Source organism: Protopterus annectens, chromosome 2.part0 (genome assembly GCF_019279795.1).
Source record: "Protopterus annectens isolate FY-2018-M chromosome 2.part0, PAN1.0, whole genome shotgun sequence".
Classification (NCBI taxonomy): domain Eukaryota; kingdom Metazoa; phylum Chordata; order Ceratodontiformes; family Protopteridae; genus Protopterus; species Protopterus annectens.
In genome coordinates, this window is record NC_056728.1 from 1,918,923,165 (window position 1) to 1,918,943,961 (window position 20,797).

The 20,797-nt window shown below is 40.5% G+C and overlaps 2 protein-coding genes across 2 annotated transcripts in view; one reads left to right on the forward strand and one right to left on the reverse strand.

Moving 5' to 3' along the window:
* MCPH1 (microcephalin 1) overlaps positions 1–20,797 on the reverse strand; it is a 2,707,094-nt gene that overhangs the window by 849,609 nt on the left and 1,836,688 nt on the right. The window lies entirely within an intron of this gene.
* Positions 1–20,797, forward strand: part of ANGPT2 (angiopoietin 2) — a 688,700-nt gene that overhangs the window by 443,671 nt on the left and 224,232 nt on the right. Inside the window, exon 5 of the mRNA XM_044061900.1 lies at positions 1,709–1,842. Coding sequence (XP_043917835.1) covers positions 1,709–1,842 — 134 coding nt within the window. The remainder of the gene's footprint in view (positions 1–1,708; positions 1,843–20,797) is intronic.

Below are 20,797 nucleotides of genomic sequence, written 5' to 3' on the forward strand. Positions count from 1 at the left end.
GGAGTGACCTGAGTGCTTGTGTTATGTGGCGGATCCTAGCGCCAGACAGGCTGCTCACCGTGACCTTCTCCTTGTTCAGCCTGGTAAGTGGGACGTCAGTGTGCCTGACGATAGAGTCACCTATTACAAGTGTATCAGGTGTGTTGTTTAGCCTTAAGGGCTGTGACTGTTCGGCACACTGGCTTTGTGAGATATGTGTTGCACGTGTTTTTTTTTGGGGTAGCGGTTGCTTGGGTGTCTGCTTTGGATGTCTCTGCTGCTTAGGCAGATCTTTATTTAGAGCCTCCGAGTATGTTTTTGTGTGATTATGTGTTTGGTTTGCTGTCGTGGTAGGTCTATGTGAGACTGGAATTGTAGTGAGTGTGGTTTCCTTCTCCTCCTGACTGGTTTTGCCAGTACTGAGTTGAGAGCTTAGCCTCCAGTTTGGCTATATGGTTGCATCTCTCACATGTGTTGGAATTTGTTGGGAGGAGGAGAGGGTTGTCTGTGTACATGAGGCAGTTGTAACATTGCCTCAAGATTCCCATATTCACCAGCTGGACCAGAGAGGAGATTGACAACTGACCTTTGGACATGCTAGAATAATATTGGGAATTCCTTTATAATTGAAAATGCAACAGAACTTGATAAACCAAGCTTAACGTATTGCAAGCCAATAGCTTTGAATAAACAGTACAACCTTCAACTAGACCAATCACGCAAACAGGCAATAATTCTGCATTAGATGTAGTCATAACAAATCTGAAACACAGATGTCTGCATATTAAGGTCCAGCCTGATTTTTTAAGAAATCACTGTCCTGTCATTTCCTCCTGATCATTCAAGAACAGAAAAGGAAGCCCAGTGTCAATCACCAGCAGAACAGTTTCCTCAAAACAAACTCCTTCACTTTAATAATTTGCTTAGTACCATTGACTGCTACTTCTCCCCTTTACTCCCAAACAGACCTTATAATAGCTCTAGATTACTTTTCGACTGCAATTACCAGTATACAGAAGCTCTTATTCCTGCTTATGCAAAAGAGGGTCAGGGACAAGAAATACCCTTGGCTAAGTAATGATATCAAACAAAGGCGTAAAGTCTGGAAATCTTGGAAAGCAGAACTTAATAACATCCATAAAACATATCCAGAACTTTGTAAGTCTACGAGAACTGCCACAAACAGTGCTAAAGCTGTTTACTTAACAGAAACTCAACAAAACTACAGCTCTTTACCAAAACTAGTTTGAAAAGAAGTGAAATCCCTCACAGGTTACATAACAGACCCTTCAGCCACCACTAGCATTACAACTCTCTGTAAAACACACCAAATCCTATCTTTGAAAACATAATCCACCTGGGGTCAAATTTAATCATCTCCATCTCCAAAAAGGAACCCAGATCTATGCTTTATTTAGACATCACACTGCCTCAACTACCAGTACTGTCCCTGCCACCAAATATACCATACTCATATGAACCCCAGCCACCAACTCTGCTAATTCCTCTAATTCATTTCATGTTCCTATTCTGTAGAAGATCTGGCACCAAACAATTAAGAACAAAGACACCTTGAGGTGAGCAACATCCATTCTACACAGGAGAGGAGAGAGAGAGAGAGTGTGTGTGTGTGTGTGTGTGTGTGGGGGGGGGGATTAAAGTAAATGGTAGGAATCAGTGTGAATACCATTTGTCATAACCTCTTGTAATATGTATGTTTCCATTGCAGCTAAAAGTCTTTTCATGGCTGAAGAAGAAGAAGAACAAATCCATTTCAAAGACTGTGCTGATGTGTACAAGTCGGGTCTGACAACAAGTGGGATCTATGTACTTACAGTGCTCAACAGTACAGAACAAGTAAGGGTAAGGCTGCCCTTTGTTATTGGTGAACTAAAACCTGTAGGCGTTGTATGCAGGCTGTAGTAAACAGGAACAATGAAATTCAGCTGTTTAAACAAACACAAAATGACTTAACATAGGTCACTGGGAAAAAAGGGAGACATTTTCAGTTATTTTCAGTACATGCTTGCAAGTTCTAAAGAAATCTTCACTTGTAAGTCACAATAAAAGACGTATCTGTAAACAATTGAGAGGAAACCATGGGTCAAGCACCTGCTAAGGTTAAAAAGCACTGGGTGCTTGCTAGTAACAAAACACAGAATTTCAACAACACACAGCTTGATTATAGAGAGAACCAAAACAAGAACTTTGAAGTTATAGACATGAAAGCTGTTTAAAAACTGAATGCTAGACTAAAAACAAAGAAAAATATTTCCATATTCCAGAAATAATACTAATATGAAGTTAACCAGCGTTGTAAGGACCCAAATTAGCAAGTCAGCTGCATAACCTAATTCTGTGAAGCTGTGCAATGCTGTGCCTTGGTAAGGACGAAATGATTCTGTTTGAAATACTTCAAGACACAGTGCCCATCTACAGTAGACAAGGGCAGTATCTGAAATGGAAACGGTTAACTAGATGTCTTTTAATGTGTGCACTGGTGCGATTTTTCTCACAAAGCCAAACAAGTCATCAAAATGCATCTCAAACAGTTCCAGATACAAAAGCAGAGTTCCTGTAACACATTTTGATGACATTTTGTCAGACCTCCGCTAAGAAACTACTCTAGTTCATAAATTTAATGATAGGTTAATGCTAAAAGTATGTAGTAGCCTTCACTGCCAATACTAAACTACGTAAGTCATAAAATCATTTACTACTTATTTTCAGTAAATTTAATAATTGCAAGAAATATCTTTCCCCATTTTCTACCCGTCCATCTATCTTTACTATCCATAGGTAGTAAACAGGACCACTTGGACCCTTTCCCAGTCATTAACAGTTACATTAAAATTAATATAATAGAGTAAAACAGTAGGTACTAGGCTATTGGCCCTAGGGCCTATATAAGCCTAGCCAAATGGTACCCTGGCTTTCGCCACCCACGAAAATGATTTTCCTGTGCCCCTGTCAAGCAAAGCCACAGAAGTGATCCCCAGGGTGAATTTCCTATCTCCCATTCAATCATCAAGATTTTTCTTGAAGAGTGCTAATGAGTTGCTTTGTTTGATACAGATAGGTAGTTTGTTCCAGAGCATGGGAAGTCTCTGAGACAGGAATCTATCCCTCCAGCATGTTCTGTTTATTGTGCTGACAATGTTTAGGTCCCTAGAGCATGTAGCTCAGAGGGATTGGGATTTCTTTAAGTAGAGCATGTACAACAGCTCTGGGCTTCACATAGCTTTGTATGTTAGGCAGAGATCGCCTCTGAATAGGCGATATGCGACGGAGTAAAAGCTGGAGTTTTTTGAGACGGTCTGTGTAGGGTATCTGTTTGAGGCTGGTAATCCTCTGTGAGGTATTTCTGTGGCCTTTCCAGTTGTTGTAGATGTCTTGTGAGGTACATACCAAAAAGGGCGTTGTACTCTACAATGGGTCTAACGAGCGATGAATAGAGGGGAACAATGACCTCTTTTTTCCTGGATGAGAAACCTTTTGTGATGAGGTGTACCACATAGAAGGATTTCCTGACTACTGTGGCGATGTGATTATCAAAGGAGAGACTACTGTCCATCTGTGTCCCAAGGTCTCTTATCACACTTTCGGTGTTAAGTAGACTACCGCCTCTGTGGTAGTTCATGGGTACAGAGTTTTTACCAAAAGGGATGACAATGCAATTTTGGCACTGAGCTTGAGGTCATGGCTTTGACACCAGGCATCTGTCTCAGTGAGACCCTTTTGTAGGATGTCCACATCATTAGGAGTTTTGATTATGGCTCCTAGTTTTCAGTCATCTGTGAACTTTGTTAGCCAAAGACCTTCTGTGTTAGCCTGTACTTCAGAAAAGTAGATACCAAACAAGAGAGAACCCAGGACTGAACCCTGTGGTACTCCACTTGTCACTGGTCTGAAGTTGAATTTAGAGTTTGCTACTTTCACAGTGTTGGTTCTGTCAGTTGGCAATCCATCTTGTGACATAGGGATTTATATCTAGTTTAGTGAGTTTGTTTATAATTCCAGAGTGGGGGATGGTGTTGAAAGCATTGGCGAGATCTAGATAGGCTGTGTGAACCACTTTATCCTCATCTACGGCTTTGGTGACCACTTCAAAGAAGTCTATCAGGTTTAGAAGACATGATCTGCCTTTTACAAACCCGAACTGGGTAGGGTCCAGAGTTTGGAGATTACCAACGCCATTGTTAATAAGTTCCATGATGATATGTTCCCATAGCCTTGCAGACCAGGCTAGTCAGGCTAATGGGGTGGTAGTTTCTGGGGTCCATGGTGGCTCCCCCTTTGTGGAGTGGGATAACCATTGCTGTGCGCCATTCAATGGGCACAAAGCCTGAGGTGAGGCTATGATTGAACATGGTGCTTAGGTGGGGTGCCAGTTCGTTCTGTAGTTCATGTAGAACGCAGCCTGGGATGTTGTCAGGTCCCACAGATGCTGTGTTCTTGGCTTTGGAGTGTGTGTTTTTTTACTTATGCAGCCGTGATTACAGGAACTTTGCATTCTTCCGGTATACAGATGGGCCCTTTAGGGGATGAGACAGGGGTAAAGTTAGCACTGAACTTATCTGCCAGGATGTTGGCAATATCAGTTGGCTCTGTATATTTAGTGCCATTGTGCTATAACTCAGAGCAGATCTGAGTGTTGCCATTGATATTCTTGGCATAGCTGTTGAATGCTTTGTGGCTGTCTTTAGAATCAGTGGAAATTTTGTTTTCGTAACTAGCTTTGGAGGATTTTACGAGGGATCTCAACTTCTTCCAATCATGAGATTTTTCTCTTTTTTGCAACAGTTTCTTTCTTCTGTTGTAGAGTTTGTTTATGGCAAGGGACCACCAGATTGGCTTCCTTTTTTTGGAGGATAGCATCTTAGGTCTGTTGGGGATTGCACGATCCATACACTCGTGTAAGTGCTTATAAAATGCATTTGTATACGATTCAACAGTCGTACCTCTACTGTCCATCAGCATGGGTGTCGTGAAGTTTGCCACTTCTGTTTTAAGAAGCGCGAAGTTGGCTTTCAAGAAATTTTTTACGGTGGTTTCCCTAATTGGGGGGGTGTGGATGTCTAGGGTGTTTAGCTTGTGGTCAGATCTGACCAACGAGGAATTGACCTCTGGTGTGGAACATGGTTGCCCATGTTGGTAATGACCAGGTCTAGGATATTGCTGCCCTTGGTGGGGGTGTGGATAAGTTGATCCAAGGCGATGGAATTTATGAATTCCAGAAAACGTTGGGCACAAGAGTTGGTACATGAGTAGTTTTCCCAGTTAATGGTGGGGTAGTTGAAATCACCCATTATTAGGGTGTTAGGTTGTACCCTAATATTTTCCAGTGTATCAAGAAATGAGGAGTGGGAATCCTGGGGCATGGGTGGGGATCTGTAGCAAGTTAGTTTAACTTGCAGGACGTAGTCCCAAGAAGTCATAACATATACTGAATAGTGCTAGTTTATGCCTGATTTTGTTTAGAGACTACTAACTAAAAACACCAGCTTCTCCTCCAACCATAGACCTGTCTGATGAACCATTGTCTGCATGAAGGATCATTCATTTAATTAACAGCATTATTGCATTTGCATTCTACTTCCTGTGACGTGTCTAGAAAATGAGTCATTAGTGGATAATTCCTATAATGAAAAGGTAAGGGAGTTCTACATCTTTGCGTATATATGATAATGCATGATGTACAAATAAATAAAGAATTATCAGACACAAACAGGAACTAATTGTCAGAACTCCTGTAGTGATCTGCAGTGAGCCATATCAGTCTATAAGCCAACCAGTGTTGTTGTTGTGTCTTTAGGCTTTTCCCGGTTAGGGGTCGCCACAGCGGAACTCCGGTCCGCTAATGATTAGCAGTAGATTTTTACTTGCCGATTTGCCGGCCCTGACGCACAACCTTCAACTAAGGTACGCCCATTCACACATGTCTCCACACAGAAGACGCTCTAGCTGAGAATCGAACAGGACAACGTCTTACTGGGAGGCGACAATGCTACCGCAGCACCACCACCGCAGTTTACCAATGTATAATTTGGTTATGGGCACTGCAGAAAGCCAACTTACACTGCTAAAACACAGTAATGCTGCTTCCCTATGCACCAGTTATGAATCCATAGATTTCTTAGTACAGTTTATGCATGTTGTTTGCAGAAATGAGAGATAGGACATACTCGAGAGCTGGGATTAAGATCCTTTTTTCAGGATCACCTTTGCAGTTTTCCTTACTTCTCTAGATAGCCATTCTTCAGCTCCAAAACAGATTGAAATGAGATTTGATATTTTTGTAAATGATTTTGCATGATTGGATGATGTCACTGATCCTGAAGTATCTGCAAATCACCAATTTCTGTCTAGGTCTCATCTGGTCCAGTGATAGTTCAGCTGCTTTTGTCAATGCTAAGAGAATTTTGTGTGAAAGATAAATTTATTTGATCTTTCCCACAGTGACTCACTATTTTACATTTTGCAAGCAATGGCATAGTTGTGAAAAATTATTGGTCAGTTTCTTCAAATATACGATGATGTTTTGTCATAGAAACAGATAAACGTATCAGAATTTAGAAGCCTGCTGATATTCAAAGAGAGAAAGTCACTCCAAGGGCAGTTTCACATGGCGCACTCTGAAAATGGGTAAGGCAGTATTCCAAGTTAACATGGAAAATCAGGTGTATAACCAGTTTGTAAGTCATCTTAGTGATGTATCAGAATGTTTAGCACAAGTGCATTTATTTTATTTGAGGTAAACAGAATAGATCCAAATGTCTGCCTGCATAGATAAAGCTGCCACAGTTAAAACACAGAAAACAAAATGATGCTGCAACATACAAAAAGTCAGTAAAATGTGATACAGTTTCAAGATAAAGCCAACTAAAAATACAAGGGCAAAACTACCTGCGATATTTATAATTCATGTATGCTTTGGCATTCCATAGATAGCCTATCTTCCAGATATCTGTGAGATTCACCGAAGTGAAACGCATTAACGTCTGAACATGCACACATGGCTCACCATGGAATTTCCCACTGTACTGGAGTGTGAAATGTACAAACACATGCACATCCGCCGACTGTCTCAGCATCAGTGTTGCTGTATAATATGAAAAGTACAGTCTGTACTGCAGTGCAAACCTGAACATGAGTTTGGAGCAAAGAGGCTTCGTTTATCAAGTCTGCTCAGAATACTCATGAAGCATTTCAGAGAAGATTAGGCGTATGTAACACAAATCAAGAAGTACTAGACATAACTGAATTTGACTACAGAAAAATACCTTTCTTAGAAATAAGTTGTTTGAAAGGCAGAAACACAGGATAAATGCAGTCCATCAGCAATCATACATAAAGTGATTGAAGGAGTCAAGCAGAGTGATTTTGAGAGGGACCACTGCTGTTGTGCTAATGAATTCTGCAGATAACTAGTGCCTCATGTGAAAATATCACCATTACGTGGACAGAGCTGCATCTTCCCAGCCCTTTTCTTCCTTAACATGTGCAACTCTCAGCTGGAATTGAGATCTTTGAGAAGGGTAGGAGGCTGAGCAAACTACATAGAAAATGAGAATTATGGGAACAATACACACAGGGAGGAATGAGGTTTAAAAGAAGGCGGAACTTAACTGAGCTATGTAATGTTTGACTAAAAATGATTGGGTAGATTTTAAGTGATGTATAATGTTTGCAAACGGAAGTGTGTCAGTATGGTTTGTGATGTAAAATGCTTGCAACTAGGATTGTGTCAGTGTGGTTTGTTTTCATTTATATAGATGTATGATTGCTTGTGTCATAAGTGATTGTTTAATAAATATGTTTCTTCTTTAACAAAGGCAGGAATTGATTAATTTATGTAATGTTGCTTAGGTTATATGATATGTAGCAATATATGTGAAGTATAATGTTTATAAACGTGAACTTGTTAATACAATGTGATTACTTTTATATAAATGTGAATGTCACAAGTGATAATTTAATAAAGGTGTTTAAAAAAATGTGTAACTTTATCTTTTACAGTACGACTTCCGTATGACCAGATGTATAGGTTAAAAAAGTGTTAGGGAAACAGCAGTCCAACACTGGGCATTTCTGGTCCACAGTCATTGAAAAGAAGGATTCATATACGCTTCAGGCTCCATTGCCATGACTGCACATTGACTATTTTTTCTGTAGTTAAATTCACTTGTGTCTTATACTTGCTGCTTTGTTGTACATAAGTCCAAATGGAGGGAGGGGTCCAAATGGAGAGATGATAAAATCAGCAAGCAAAGAAGAGTAATATTGCTGAAAATGAATTCATCCACAAGTCTTGGTGAGGACCCTCACTAGGTTGTCTCTGTTTTTACAAAATCTCACCAAGATGACATGGATATGTAGACTGTATTCTATATAACAAATATCATAACAGCTGGAGGTTACAAAGTAAGACAGACAGCTGGATGCACAAGTCCCCTATCCTGGTAAGTTCACTGGTGCCAAGACTGAAAAAATAACAATGTAGAATCCTCAAGACAAATAAACATTCCTACAATGGGGTTAGGCCAGTCTTAGGGGGATGGAGTCTATATCAAAACTTCAAAAGAGCGAACACTCTTACACTGACACCAAATAACCAAAACCACACAATGTCGAATGTATGGAACAGCGATTTTTTTTCACAGGGAAAAATCACTGCTCAAAATAAAAAAAAACAAATCCACAGACAAAATAAAGTGGGTTCTGAGGCCCCCACACCCCCCCACTCAACTCCGAGATTGCACCACAGCGGAGGAAACGGCAAAATTCCTACAATGGCCCAGCGATTTTTTTCCCTGGGGAAAAGAAATCGCTGTTCCGGCCGTTCGGCATTCTGTGGTTTTTGCTGATTTGCAGAAGTTGTAACAACGTTCGCTCTTTTGAACTTTTGACTTCCTAATATAGACCCAGGGGATGTTGCCCCCCCCCGTTGTAAAAGGAAGAAATAGTTGACAAAAACTGACGGGCCAAAAAATAGCCATAAAGATGACAGACTGGACTATTGAGGATAAGAAAGAAATTATGTATTACTATTATGCAAGAAGCCCAGAAGGTTGGGACAGAAGATACACAAAAAGATGAAGAGAGAAACTAGAGGAAAGAAAAATACCCACCCAAGAAATGCAAAATTGTGTTCATTAATACAACAGATTCATGAAAAAACATTACATAGACCAAGAAACCTTGGGCATTTGAAAAAGAAGTGACTGAGGAAGTGCAAAAAATAAAGTCTAAAATCTAAAGATTTTTGAAAGGTATAAAAAAGAAATATGGATATGGGAAAGAGAGTTCAGATATGATGCAATATTTATACAAAGAGAAAGCCAAATTAATCAATACAAAAACATCATCTCCAAAGATATTCAAGGAGAAATATAGGCAAAGGCACCCAGATATGGAAAATTTCACAATACAAAAAATAAGATCACAAAGGGGGAAACGTAGGGCAGAAGATTAGTAAAGTAGAAGTTAAAACAATAGAAGTTGAAGTTACGGAATACCTGTGAAGTGAAGGATTTAGTATAGAAAGTCTAAAACAGGTTATGTCACAGCATGACTAAACAACGAGTCCCTCAAGTAAGGAGAAACAAGAAGAGTGAGAAACATCTGAAGAATAAATATGGACATGGGAAAGAAAAAGATATTTAATATGGTGCAAAAATTATGCAAAGGAGAAAGCAAAACTAACCAACAGAAAAAAGGCAGCACCAAAGCTATTTGAAGAGAAATACAGGCAAAGGCATCTGGATATGGAAATTTTTACAATACAAAAAAATAAGAAAAACAAACGGGGAAGTAGAAAAGAGAATTAGCAACAGAGAAGTTAAAGGAAAAAGAAACTGAAGTTATGGATTACCTGCGAAGTGAAGGATTTAGTGTAGAAAGTCTAACTCTGATAACATCATGAGAATAATGAATCCCCAAATTAAAGGGAAACCAGTGGAGCGAGCCTCTAATCAGTTGTCACATGAAGATACTTTGGAGCCTTCAGTAGGAAACAAGTACAAAAATTCAGTTTGAGTTGCACAGCAAGGGGAAGGAACAAGAAACTGTGGCAACTCTGACACAGTCAATGTTGTAGAGTGATATGCCAATGCATTTCATATGAACGAGCAATGGATGACATGAGATGAAGCTGAACAGAATATGGTACAGCAAGATGTTCTGGAACTTTCTGTAGAATGCCTGCAGGAAACAGAGGACAAAGAATGTGCCCTTAGTTTAGAAGAAAATGATCTAACAGAAGAGTTGCTTGATTTAATAAAGATGGATAGACATATTAAGATCGATAAAGAAACAGATTACAGAAAGTCAATAAGACCCAAAACGTTAGAAAATTATAAAACAAATGAACACAGTAATCAAGACTGTTCTGAAAAATTCATACAATATAAGAGAAGTAAACAGGATACATTACTGTGCAGCTAAATTAATAACAGATAAAGTCGTACCACAAAAACATAAGGCAATAAGGGAAAGGAAGGGGAAAAAATCAAATGCCATCATGGAAGTATCAAAACGAGAAAACTATAGATTAAGACAAGAAGTGTCACTGTTAGAAGAGGGAACAGATCAACAAAAATACTTAGAAAGATAGACATGATAAAAACGAGCAGTATCATAACAGACTAGTATCTATCATACACTACTATAAATAAGATAAAGGAAAAGTACAAAATAAGCAATTTACTGACAACCCAAAAAAGTTTTATAGAGAAATGGGAAACAAAGCAAAAGGAATATAAACACCAAAAAAAAGAAGAAATGTATACATTTTGGAGAAATATCTATGAAGATACTGTGGAACATAAATATGCTGAATAGAAAGAAGTAAAAGAAAGAATAAGGACTTCAAATGTGCAAGATATGAAATGGGGCACAGCCAGAGAAACTGAAACAAAATTAAGAAAAGCTCCTAACTGGAAAACCCCAGGTCCAGATGCAGTACCTAACTTCCGGCTAAAAGTATTAACATCTTTAGATAAAGATTTAGTTATAGTTTCATAGGTGTGTACAAGGGAGCCCGCAGGATTTTTTGCAGGGGGGGTGCAAACCCAGAGCCCCACCCACATAGCTCACCCCGCCCCCTGCCAACACAGCCCCGCCCAAGTCCACCCACCCGAAGCCCCGCCCACACAACCATTCCAGTGTCCCATTACTTGGCTATTTCTCCCCATTTACTGTAGACACTGTTCAAATCTGTGTGCATACTGTGTTATGCTTTAGTTCTACAATGATTACAGGCAGTTGGATTTAATTTACAACTTTTATTTCAAACATTATAGCCCAAACACTGAGACATTTACTAAACCTAAACAAAGCAATAGTCTTACAATGAAAACAGACTTGGCATTAAAGCTTCTCTACTTTTGAAATTCACATTCAATGAAACGGCATTGAAACCCACATTCAAAGAAAATCTTTCAGCCCCCTGATATAAAAAACGCTAAACGCGCGTTTTTTGGCTTGTACCTACTCAGCACAGATCCTCGTGGTGGCCAGCAGAGTAATCCAAGCTTCAGAGAGCTAAAAAAGCGACTTTACCTGATTTAAGTATAATTTTTGTGGCTTTCCACTTCTATTTATCTAGCAACTGTATTTCGCCTGCTTGCTGATACATTGTTACTGTTTTTCTGCATTTATTCTGTTTTTGCACTTGTTTCTCAATTTGTTACTTTTAAAATCTGTAACTGTTGCAAATTGTTTGTGTAGGCTGTGATAGCCAATTTATAGCATTTATAAGTGTTTACTGTATCTGTTTCTGCTTGTTTTCTGAAAAAAAAAAAAAAAAATATCTCTTGTTTTCCCGCCTTACTAAGCTAGAATAGTCCAGTTTCAGAGCTTGCTGATCCCTGGGCTTTGTTTGCAGTTCCTGTTACTGAATCTTTACCTAATTTGGAACAGAGGAGGTTCCCTTGCTTACCAGTGGGAGTGGGAAGCATTGAGCTGCCTGTTGGTCCAGTTTTGTGAGGTTTCAGCCAGTAACTTGTAGTTTATTGGTCGTTTTGGGCCAGTTCCTAGCTTCTTTCAGCCCCTGATATAAAAACGCTAAACGCGCGTTCTTTGGCTTGTACCTACTCAGCACAGATCCTCGTGGTGGCCAGCAGAGTAATCCAAGCTTCAGAGAGCTAAAAGCGACTTTACCTGATTTAAGTATAATTTTTGTGGCTTTCCACTTCTATTTATCTAGCAACTGTATTTCGCCTGCTTGCTGATACATTGTTACTGTTTTTCTGCATTTATTCTGTTTTTGCACTTGTTTCTCAATTTGTTACTTTTAAAATCTGTAACTGTTGCAAATTGTTTGTGTAGGCTGTGATAGCCGATTTATAGCATTTATAAGTGTTTACTGTATCTGTTTCTGCTTGTTTTCTGAAAAAAAAAAAAATATATCTCTTGTTTTCCCGCCTTACTAAGCTAGAATAGTCCAGTTTCAGAGCTTGCTGATCCCTGGGCTTTGTTTGCAGTTCCTGTTACTGAATCTTTACCTAATTTGGAACAGAGGAGGTTCCCTTGCTTACCAGTGGGAGTGGGAAGCATTGAGCTGCCTGTTGGTCCAGTTTTGTGAGGTTTCAGCCAGTAACTTGTAGTTTATTGGTCGTTTGGGCCAGTTCCTAGCTTCTTTCAGCCCCCTGATATAAAAAACGCTAAACGCACGTTTTTTGGCTTGTACCTACTCAGCACAGATCCTCGTGGTGGCCAGCAGAGTAATCCAAGCTTCAGAGAGCTAAAAAAGCGACTTTACCTGATTTAAGTATAATTTTTGTGGCTTTCCACTTCTATTTATCTAGCAACTGTATTTCGCCTGCTTGCTGATACATTGTTACTGTTTTTCTGCATTTATTCTGTTTTTGCACTTGTTTCTCAATTTGTTACTTTTAAAATCTGTAACTGTTGCAAATTGTTTGTGTAGGCTGTGATAGCCAATTTATAGCATTTATAAGTGTTTACTGTATCTGTTTCTGCTTGTTTTCTGAAAAAAAAAACAAAAAAAATATCTCTTGTTTTCCCGCCTTACTAAGCTAGAATAGTCCAGTTTCAGAGCTTGCTGATCCCTGGGCTTTGTTTGCAGTTCCTGTTACTGAATCTTTACCTAATTTGGAACAGAGGAGGTTCCCTTGCTTACCAGTGGGAGTGGGAAGCATTGAGCTGCCTGTTGGTCCAGTTTTGTGAGGTTTCAGCCAGTAACTTGTAGTTTATTGGTCGTTTTGGGCCAGTTCCTAGCTTCTTTCAGCCCCCTGATATAAAAAACGCTAAACGCGTGTTTTTTGGCTTGTACCTACTCAGCACAGATCCTCGTGGTGGCCAGCAGAGTAATCCAAGCTTCAGAGAGCTAAAAAAGCGACTTTACCTGATTTAAGTATAATTTTTGTGGCTTTCCACTTCTATTTATCTAGCAACTGTATTTCGCCTGCTTGCTGATACATTGTTACTGTTTTTCTGCATTTATTCTGTTTTTGCACTTGTTTCTCAATTTGTTACTTTTAAAATCTGTAACTGTTGCAAATTGTTTGTGTAGGCTGTGATAGCCAATTTATAGCATTTATAAGTGTTTACTGTATCTGTTTCTGCTTGTTTTCTGAAAAAAAAAACAAAAAAATATCTCTTGTTTTCCGCCTTACTAAGCTAGAATAGTCCAGTTTCAGAGCTTGCTGATCCCTGGGCTTTGTTTGCAGTTCCTGTTACTGAATCTTTACCTAATTTGGAACAGAGGAGGTTCCTTGCTTACCAGTGGGAGTGGGAAGCATTGAGCTGCCTGTTGGTCCAGTTTTGTGAGGTTTCAGCCAGTAACTTGTAGTTTATTGGTCGTTTTGGGCCAGTTCCTAGCTTCTTTCAGCCCCTGATATAAAAACGCTAAACGCGCGTTTTTTGGCTTGTACCTACTCAGCACAGATCCTCGTGGTGGCCAGCAGAGTAATCCAAGCTTCAGAGAGCTACTAAAAAAGCGACTTTACCTGATTTAAGTATAATTTTTGTGGCTTTCCACTTCTATTTATCTAGCAACTGTATTTCGCCTGCTTGCTGATACATTGTTACTGTTTTTCTGCATTTATTCTGTTTTGCACTTGTTTCTCAATTTGTTACTTTTAAAATCTGTAACTGTTGCAAATTGTTTGTGTAGGCTGTGATAGCCGATTTATAGCATTTATAAGTGTTTACTGTATCTGTTTCTGCTTGTTTTCTGAAAAAAAAAAAAAAAAATATCTCTTGTTTTCCGCCTTACTAAGCTAGAATAGTCCAGTTTCAGAGCTTGCTGATCCCTGGGCTTTGTTTGCAGTTCCTGTTACTGAATCTTTACCTAATTTGGAACAGAGGAGGTTCCCTTGCTTACCAGTGGGAGTGGGAAGCATTGAGCTGCCTGTTGGTCCAGTTTTGTGAGGTTTCAGCCAGTAACTTGTAGTTTATTGGTCGTTTTGGGCCAGTTCCTAGCTTCTTTCAGTCTACTGATATAAAACACTAAACGCGTGTTTGCGCGGAGCTGCTACTGTTGCACACTAGGGCAGCGCCGGTTAAGCAGATTTAAACTATTAGGGCTACCTAAATTACACTCTTCAAATTTTCCCTTAAAACTACCTTCCTCGAACTATACTACTGATCTAATCAGCGTATCCTATAAAAAGATCATCTCTACTTGACTCCAAGTAGACTATTCTCTATCTGTTAAACCTAGCACTTGCTCCTACAGTACTTCTTACCTTGATACGGCACTCTTGTCATAGATAGTACCCCAAAAAGGCAACCCCATTTCTCGGTCACCCACATCCCCGGAATCTTTTTAAAGTTTTTGTCTATCCTTCTAGCATGTCGGTGATCAGTTGCTAGTGTCCTCTCCTGCTCAGCTGGTGAACCTGGGAATATTGAGGCAATGTTACAATTGCCTCATGTACTGAACAACCCTCTCCTCCTCCCACAAAACACAAATACATGCGAGAGATGCAACTATATGGCCAAACTGGAGGCTGAGCTCTCTCAACATAGGACTGGCAAGACCAGTCAGGAGGAGAAGGTTACCACACACACTATAGACCCAGTCTCACATAGTACCATTACAACCTCAAATCATACACATAAACACACAAAGACATACTGAGGCTCTGATCAAAAATCTACCAAAACAGCAGAGGCCACCAAAGCAGACACCCAAACAACCACCACCTCAGAACACAACACCTGCAACATAGACCTCACAGTCAGAGTGTCAAACAGTCACAGCCCTTAAGGCCAAACACAATGCCAGACACACTAGTCATTGGTGACTCCATAGTCAGACACACTGACGTCCCGCCACCAGACTGAGTAAGGAGAAGGTCACAGTAAGCTGTCTGTCGGGCGCTAGAATCCGCCACATAACGCAAGCACTCAGGTCTCTCAACAGCAGGTACAAATATGACTCAGTCATTGTCCACGCTGATGTAAATGACCTGAGACGGACTACATGAAAAGAGACATTGAGGAGCTCTCTGATTATGTAGCCCAGGCAGGTATGACCCTGACCTTGAGCAGTATCCTACCTTCACCAAGAATGATGCCACAATACAGAGATAAGATGATCAGCTTTAACAATTGGCTTAAACACTGGTGTCATTCAAAGGGGATCCAGTATCTGTCTGCCTGGGATGACATGCTGGACAAGCCGCGCCACGCCTAAGGGACGGCTTGCACCTGTCACCCCTGGGATTCGGATATTGGCAAAGGCTCTTGCCACCCCATAGTGCCTTTTTAGGCAAGGCTCAAATTCTAAACCTACCACCCTAGAACACAAAAAGGAAAAAACTAAGGGTAATGCTGCTCAATGCCAGAAGTCTAAATCTCAAAATGCACGAGGCCCTTCTCAGTATGGAGAACATCGATGTCTGTGCTGTGACAGAAACCTGGTTCAAGGCTCCTGAGAGCACCCCAGCTATCAGGTTTTACCTCATATCATGCCGGCCCCAAAATCCAGACAATACCAAGAAAGGAGGAGGGGTATCCATATTCATCAAGGACACCCACACCTCAAGACTGGTGGCAACGCATGATGCATCGGAGACCATCCAGGTGCAATTAACCATAGGCAAGACTGCTCTGCAAATTGTAGCATGTTACAGGCCACCCTCACAAACTCAGGAACCTCACATGGCCTTCCTGAAAACACTAGAGGGATAAATGTATCACCAAACACCATCATACTAGGTGACTTCAATTACCCTAATATAGACTGGGAACACTACTCAAGCCCAAACACCCTAGCCCAAAAGTTCCTGGAATTCATAAACTCAAATGCCATGGAACAACTAGTCACCATCCCCACAAGAGGAGATAACATACTTGATCTCATCATCACGAACATGGGAGCACAATGCTCAACACCGAAGTATACCCTCACTGGTGAGATCAGATCACAAACTAATCTCGCTGGAGGTCCTCATCCCACCCCACCTGAAATAAAAGACCACAGTAAAGAACTTCTCAAAAGCCGACTTCACACTTCTAAAGACTAGTGTGGTCTCCTTTAAGGCCCCGAAAACAGTACTCAAGCCGCTGAATCACTTACAAATGCCTTCTACCAGCACCTGCAGGACTGCATGGATAAGGCAATCCCAAGCAAAACAAAGACCCTTTGTACCAAAGGCAAGCGTCCAGTCTGGTGGACCCCAGCCATAAACAAACTCTACAACAAAAGGAGGAAGCTACTACAAGATAGAGCAAAATCCTTAAAAGGTAAGACACCCTTGATCACTATAAGTAAAAACCTACGAGCTCTCAGAAACTCATCCAAACCAAATTTCGCGAGAAAAATAGCTAAAGACTCAAAGACAATCATAATGCCTTCTTTAGCTATGTTAGAAACCTAGGAGGAAACTCCCAGATATGCTCAGAACTAGTTCAAAATGATGTGAAGATTACTGATCCTACAGACATTGCCAACATACTGGCTGACAGGTTCAGTGCAAACTCTCCCAAAGGAGAGATATCTATACCAAATGATTGCAGCCCCCAAACATCTCCAGCGCCCAAGTGAGAACTGCTCTCTCCAAAGCAAAAAACACAGCATCCATGGGACCTGATGGTGTCCCCGGCTGTGTGCTCCACGAACTCAATGAGGAATTAAACCCACAGCTAGGACAGCTGTTTAATCAAAGTCTTACCTCTGGATCAGGAGTGGCGCACTGCAACTGTGGTCCCACTTCACAAAGGCGGTGCCTCCACCGACCCTGGAAATTACCGCCCATTAGCTTGACAAGCCTCATCTGCAAAGCCATGGAGAGGATCATAATGGAACTCATAAATAAAGACATAGGGAATTTGCAGACTTTGGATCCAACCCAGTTTGGCTTTGTCAAAGGCAGATCATGCCTTTTAAACTTGGTTGACTTTTTGAAACAGTCACCAAAGCCATTGATGAGGAAAGGCAGTCCATACAGCCTACCTCGATCTGGCTAAGGCCTTGATACAATACCCCACTCGGGTATCATTGAAAAACTCATCAGCTTAAATGTTAACCCATACATCACAAGATGGGTTGCAAACTGGCTGAGTGACAGAACCCACAGGGTCAGAGTTGCTGGCGCCATGTCAGACTCAAAGCCTGTCACAAGTGGTGTCCCACAGGGCTCAGTCCTGGGGCCACTCTTGTTTGGCATCTACTTTTCAGTACAAGCAAACACAGGAGGGTTATGGCTGACAAAGTTTGCAGATGACTGCAAACTGGGCCATAGTAGAAAACACATCTGACACAGATATCCTTCAGAAGGGTCTCACAGAAACGGATAACTGGTGCCAGAGCCACGGCCTAAAGTTAAATGCCAAAAAATGCATAGTCATACCCTTCGGGAAAAACAAGGTTACCCCTAGCTACCAAACAGGTGGCAATCCACTGAGCACAGAAGAAGTTATCAGGGACCTGGGGACCCAGGTTGATAGTAGTCTGTCATTCGACACCCATGAAGCTAAAGTAGTCAGGAAGACCTTCTACATTGCCCACCTTATCATGAAGGGATTCTCATCTAGATCAAGGGAGGTCATAGTCTCCCTTTACTCATCACTCATCAGACCAATGATTGAGTACAATGCCCCATTCGGAATGTATCTGACCCGACACTTGCAGCAGCTGGAGAGGCCACAAAAGTTCCTCACCAAAAGGATAAAGGGTCTCAAAATCTGTCCTATGCTGCCCGACTGAAAGAACTCCAGCTCTATTCAGTGCTGCTCAGAGGTGACCTTTGCCTAACATACAAGGCCATGTCAAACCCAGATTTGATGAATATGCTTCACCTCAAAAATCTAGATCCATCAGAGCCACAAGGCGGAGACTTAAACCTCGACACGGCTATTAATAGGACGTGCTGGAGGGATAGATTCATCACCCAAAGACTCCCTATGCTGTGGAACAAAATCCCGGTACATGTGAGGCAGAGCACCTCGCTGGCCTTGTTCAAGAGAAATCTTGACCAATGGATGGGAGATCGCAGATATACCCCAGGGATTACCTCAGTGTCACTGCTCGACAGAGGCACAGCAAAATAATGGGTATAGTTCCCCATACTAAAGGGGTGGCGTAAGCCACAAAACGATGGGCTAGGCTTATAAATGCCCTCGGGCAGATAGCCTAGTATGAACCTATGAACCTATGAAAATGCATCTGGCCAGTGGCAGGTTATTTACCTTTGAACTGTTTTCAAGCAATAGGCTCCTTGCACACCGTTAGGGCCATGCAAAAGTTATTTGATTTACCTGATTGTATTAATTATAATATATAATTGAATTATATCCCTTGTATTACACAGCAACACTTGTATATTTCAGTGTTTCATCTACAAATTCAGTGCCTGCTGCTGTCAAAGAATAAATTGCCTATGTTAAATTAAAAAAATGGTAAGCTGGTATATTGCAATAGAAAATGGATGACAAGCTGAAAAACAGGTTCATAGTTATTAGGCATCTCATCCAAAGGAGGACATCCTGAGGACTGCAGCATACAAATGTATATGCTGTAGGAATAGAACCTCAAGCCTTTACATTAAGATGCAAGTATTCTACTTGTGGTGCTACTAACATAGCTTTAAAACTTTATACCACAATAGACATACCATTTGCTAAACAAAATGGTTGCACATTGTAAATAGACTTGGCATGAGCAGCAGTGAACTTCACTTCCCTTAAAACTCACAGTTCCTTGAAAATGCACTTGAAAATTCCACCTGCTAACTCTAACTTGGGCATTTCACTTTCTCTCTGTCTTACAAAGATACCACACCCCTCAAGGCCTCACTCTTAGTGCAAGAAATCTTGACAAAGCCTAAAATAAATAGGGACAAATTATAAATATGGCTCTCAGAAAATTGCAAGAGTAACAGGATTTGTGTTAGTATGCATTTTTCTAAATGACATGACATCTAAAACTGAAATGTCTCATTTAGCAACTTCAATTCTTTTTAAGAGGAATATGGGGCAAAAATCTGGACAGCTGAGGGGTATGCTACCTCCCTCTTATACACACACCAAATAATTCTGGTCAGACTTGAATTAGTTCTGGGAAGGTTGCACTGAATTGATCTGAAGTGGGTGAAATCCTGGTAGCTAGTGATTGCAGCTCAGCAATGTGGAGCATTAAAGCATTTTTAGCAGAGTATTGTTTCATCACTACCTATTGTGTTTGCACATAAGCTGTAGTCATTTCAAACATTTGCCTTTTTTTGATTACTACAGAGCACATTTACCCACCAGAGCTATTGTGTTTTGACTTCATTGTGGAGCTAGTTGTTGCAGGGCTTGGCTTTTAAGTAAGGTAGCAATGCTTATTTACCATATACCATTAAAGCCACCCAACTACAAGTGTACTAACACACAGACACTGCTATAAGACACTGGTCTCCAATAAAATGTAATGAGCTTCTGAAAATACTGTAATCCTGTCCTTTTATTACAAATACTGTCATATGCATTTCAATACCCAAGGCTTATACATTATCTAGCTATGTAAATATTCTCTGCATGGCAACAACGAAAAGGCTTTCAATGCTGGCAATTCTTTAACAATATGCTTACTAAAGCTTACTTGCATCTTACAATGTCCGACAAGCTTACTAAAGCTTACTTGCATCTTACAATCTCCGACAAGCTTACCTCATGTTCATTAAACCATGGCTACTTAAACAGAGCAACAGGACACTGTGATAGCATGCAGTTCCTGAATAATAAGAAGCATAAATCAACAGTATAAAAATCTGATAGAAAACCAGAACATTTTGCAAAATCAAGGACAGATGAAAAGCCACGGTCATATTTGTGATCTACCTTGGATGGGGGAATACTCTGCACACTTACTGCATAACTGCTTCTTGCCTTCCTTGGACACATCCCGAGCCACTACAATGGGGGCTGGGGTGCAATAAGTATGTCATAATTTGAAATGTCTCTGGCTGACAGTGATGGCTCTGACACTCCTAGCTCTCAACTTCAGAGCAAGAAATCTGGACAAAGCCATACATAGAACTAGAAGTGGGACACAGGCCCAAAAATAAGGCCAATTTTTAAATATTGCTCTTATTAACTAAATAGAACAGGTAGATCTTGCATTAGTACAAATTTTCTGAAGGGTATAAAATCTGAAACTTAAATGTCTGCCATTATTTTCTAACTTCAATCTTTAATGACTTGCCACTAATTTGCCAGAAACCACAATTTTATGAAAAACAGACCAAAATGTGATGCAAAATACCTGTCAAAAAGGGACACCTTTTTAATATTAACAGTTAACTTGAAGCAGCTAACAAAATAAGAGCATCCACATGCATTTCTGAAATAAAGGTAATCTATA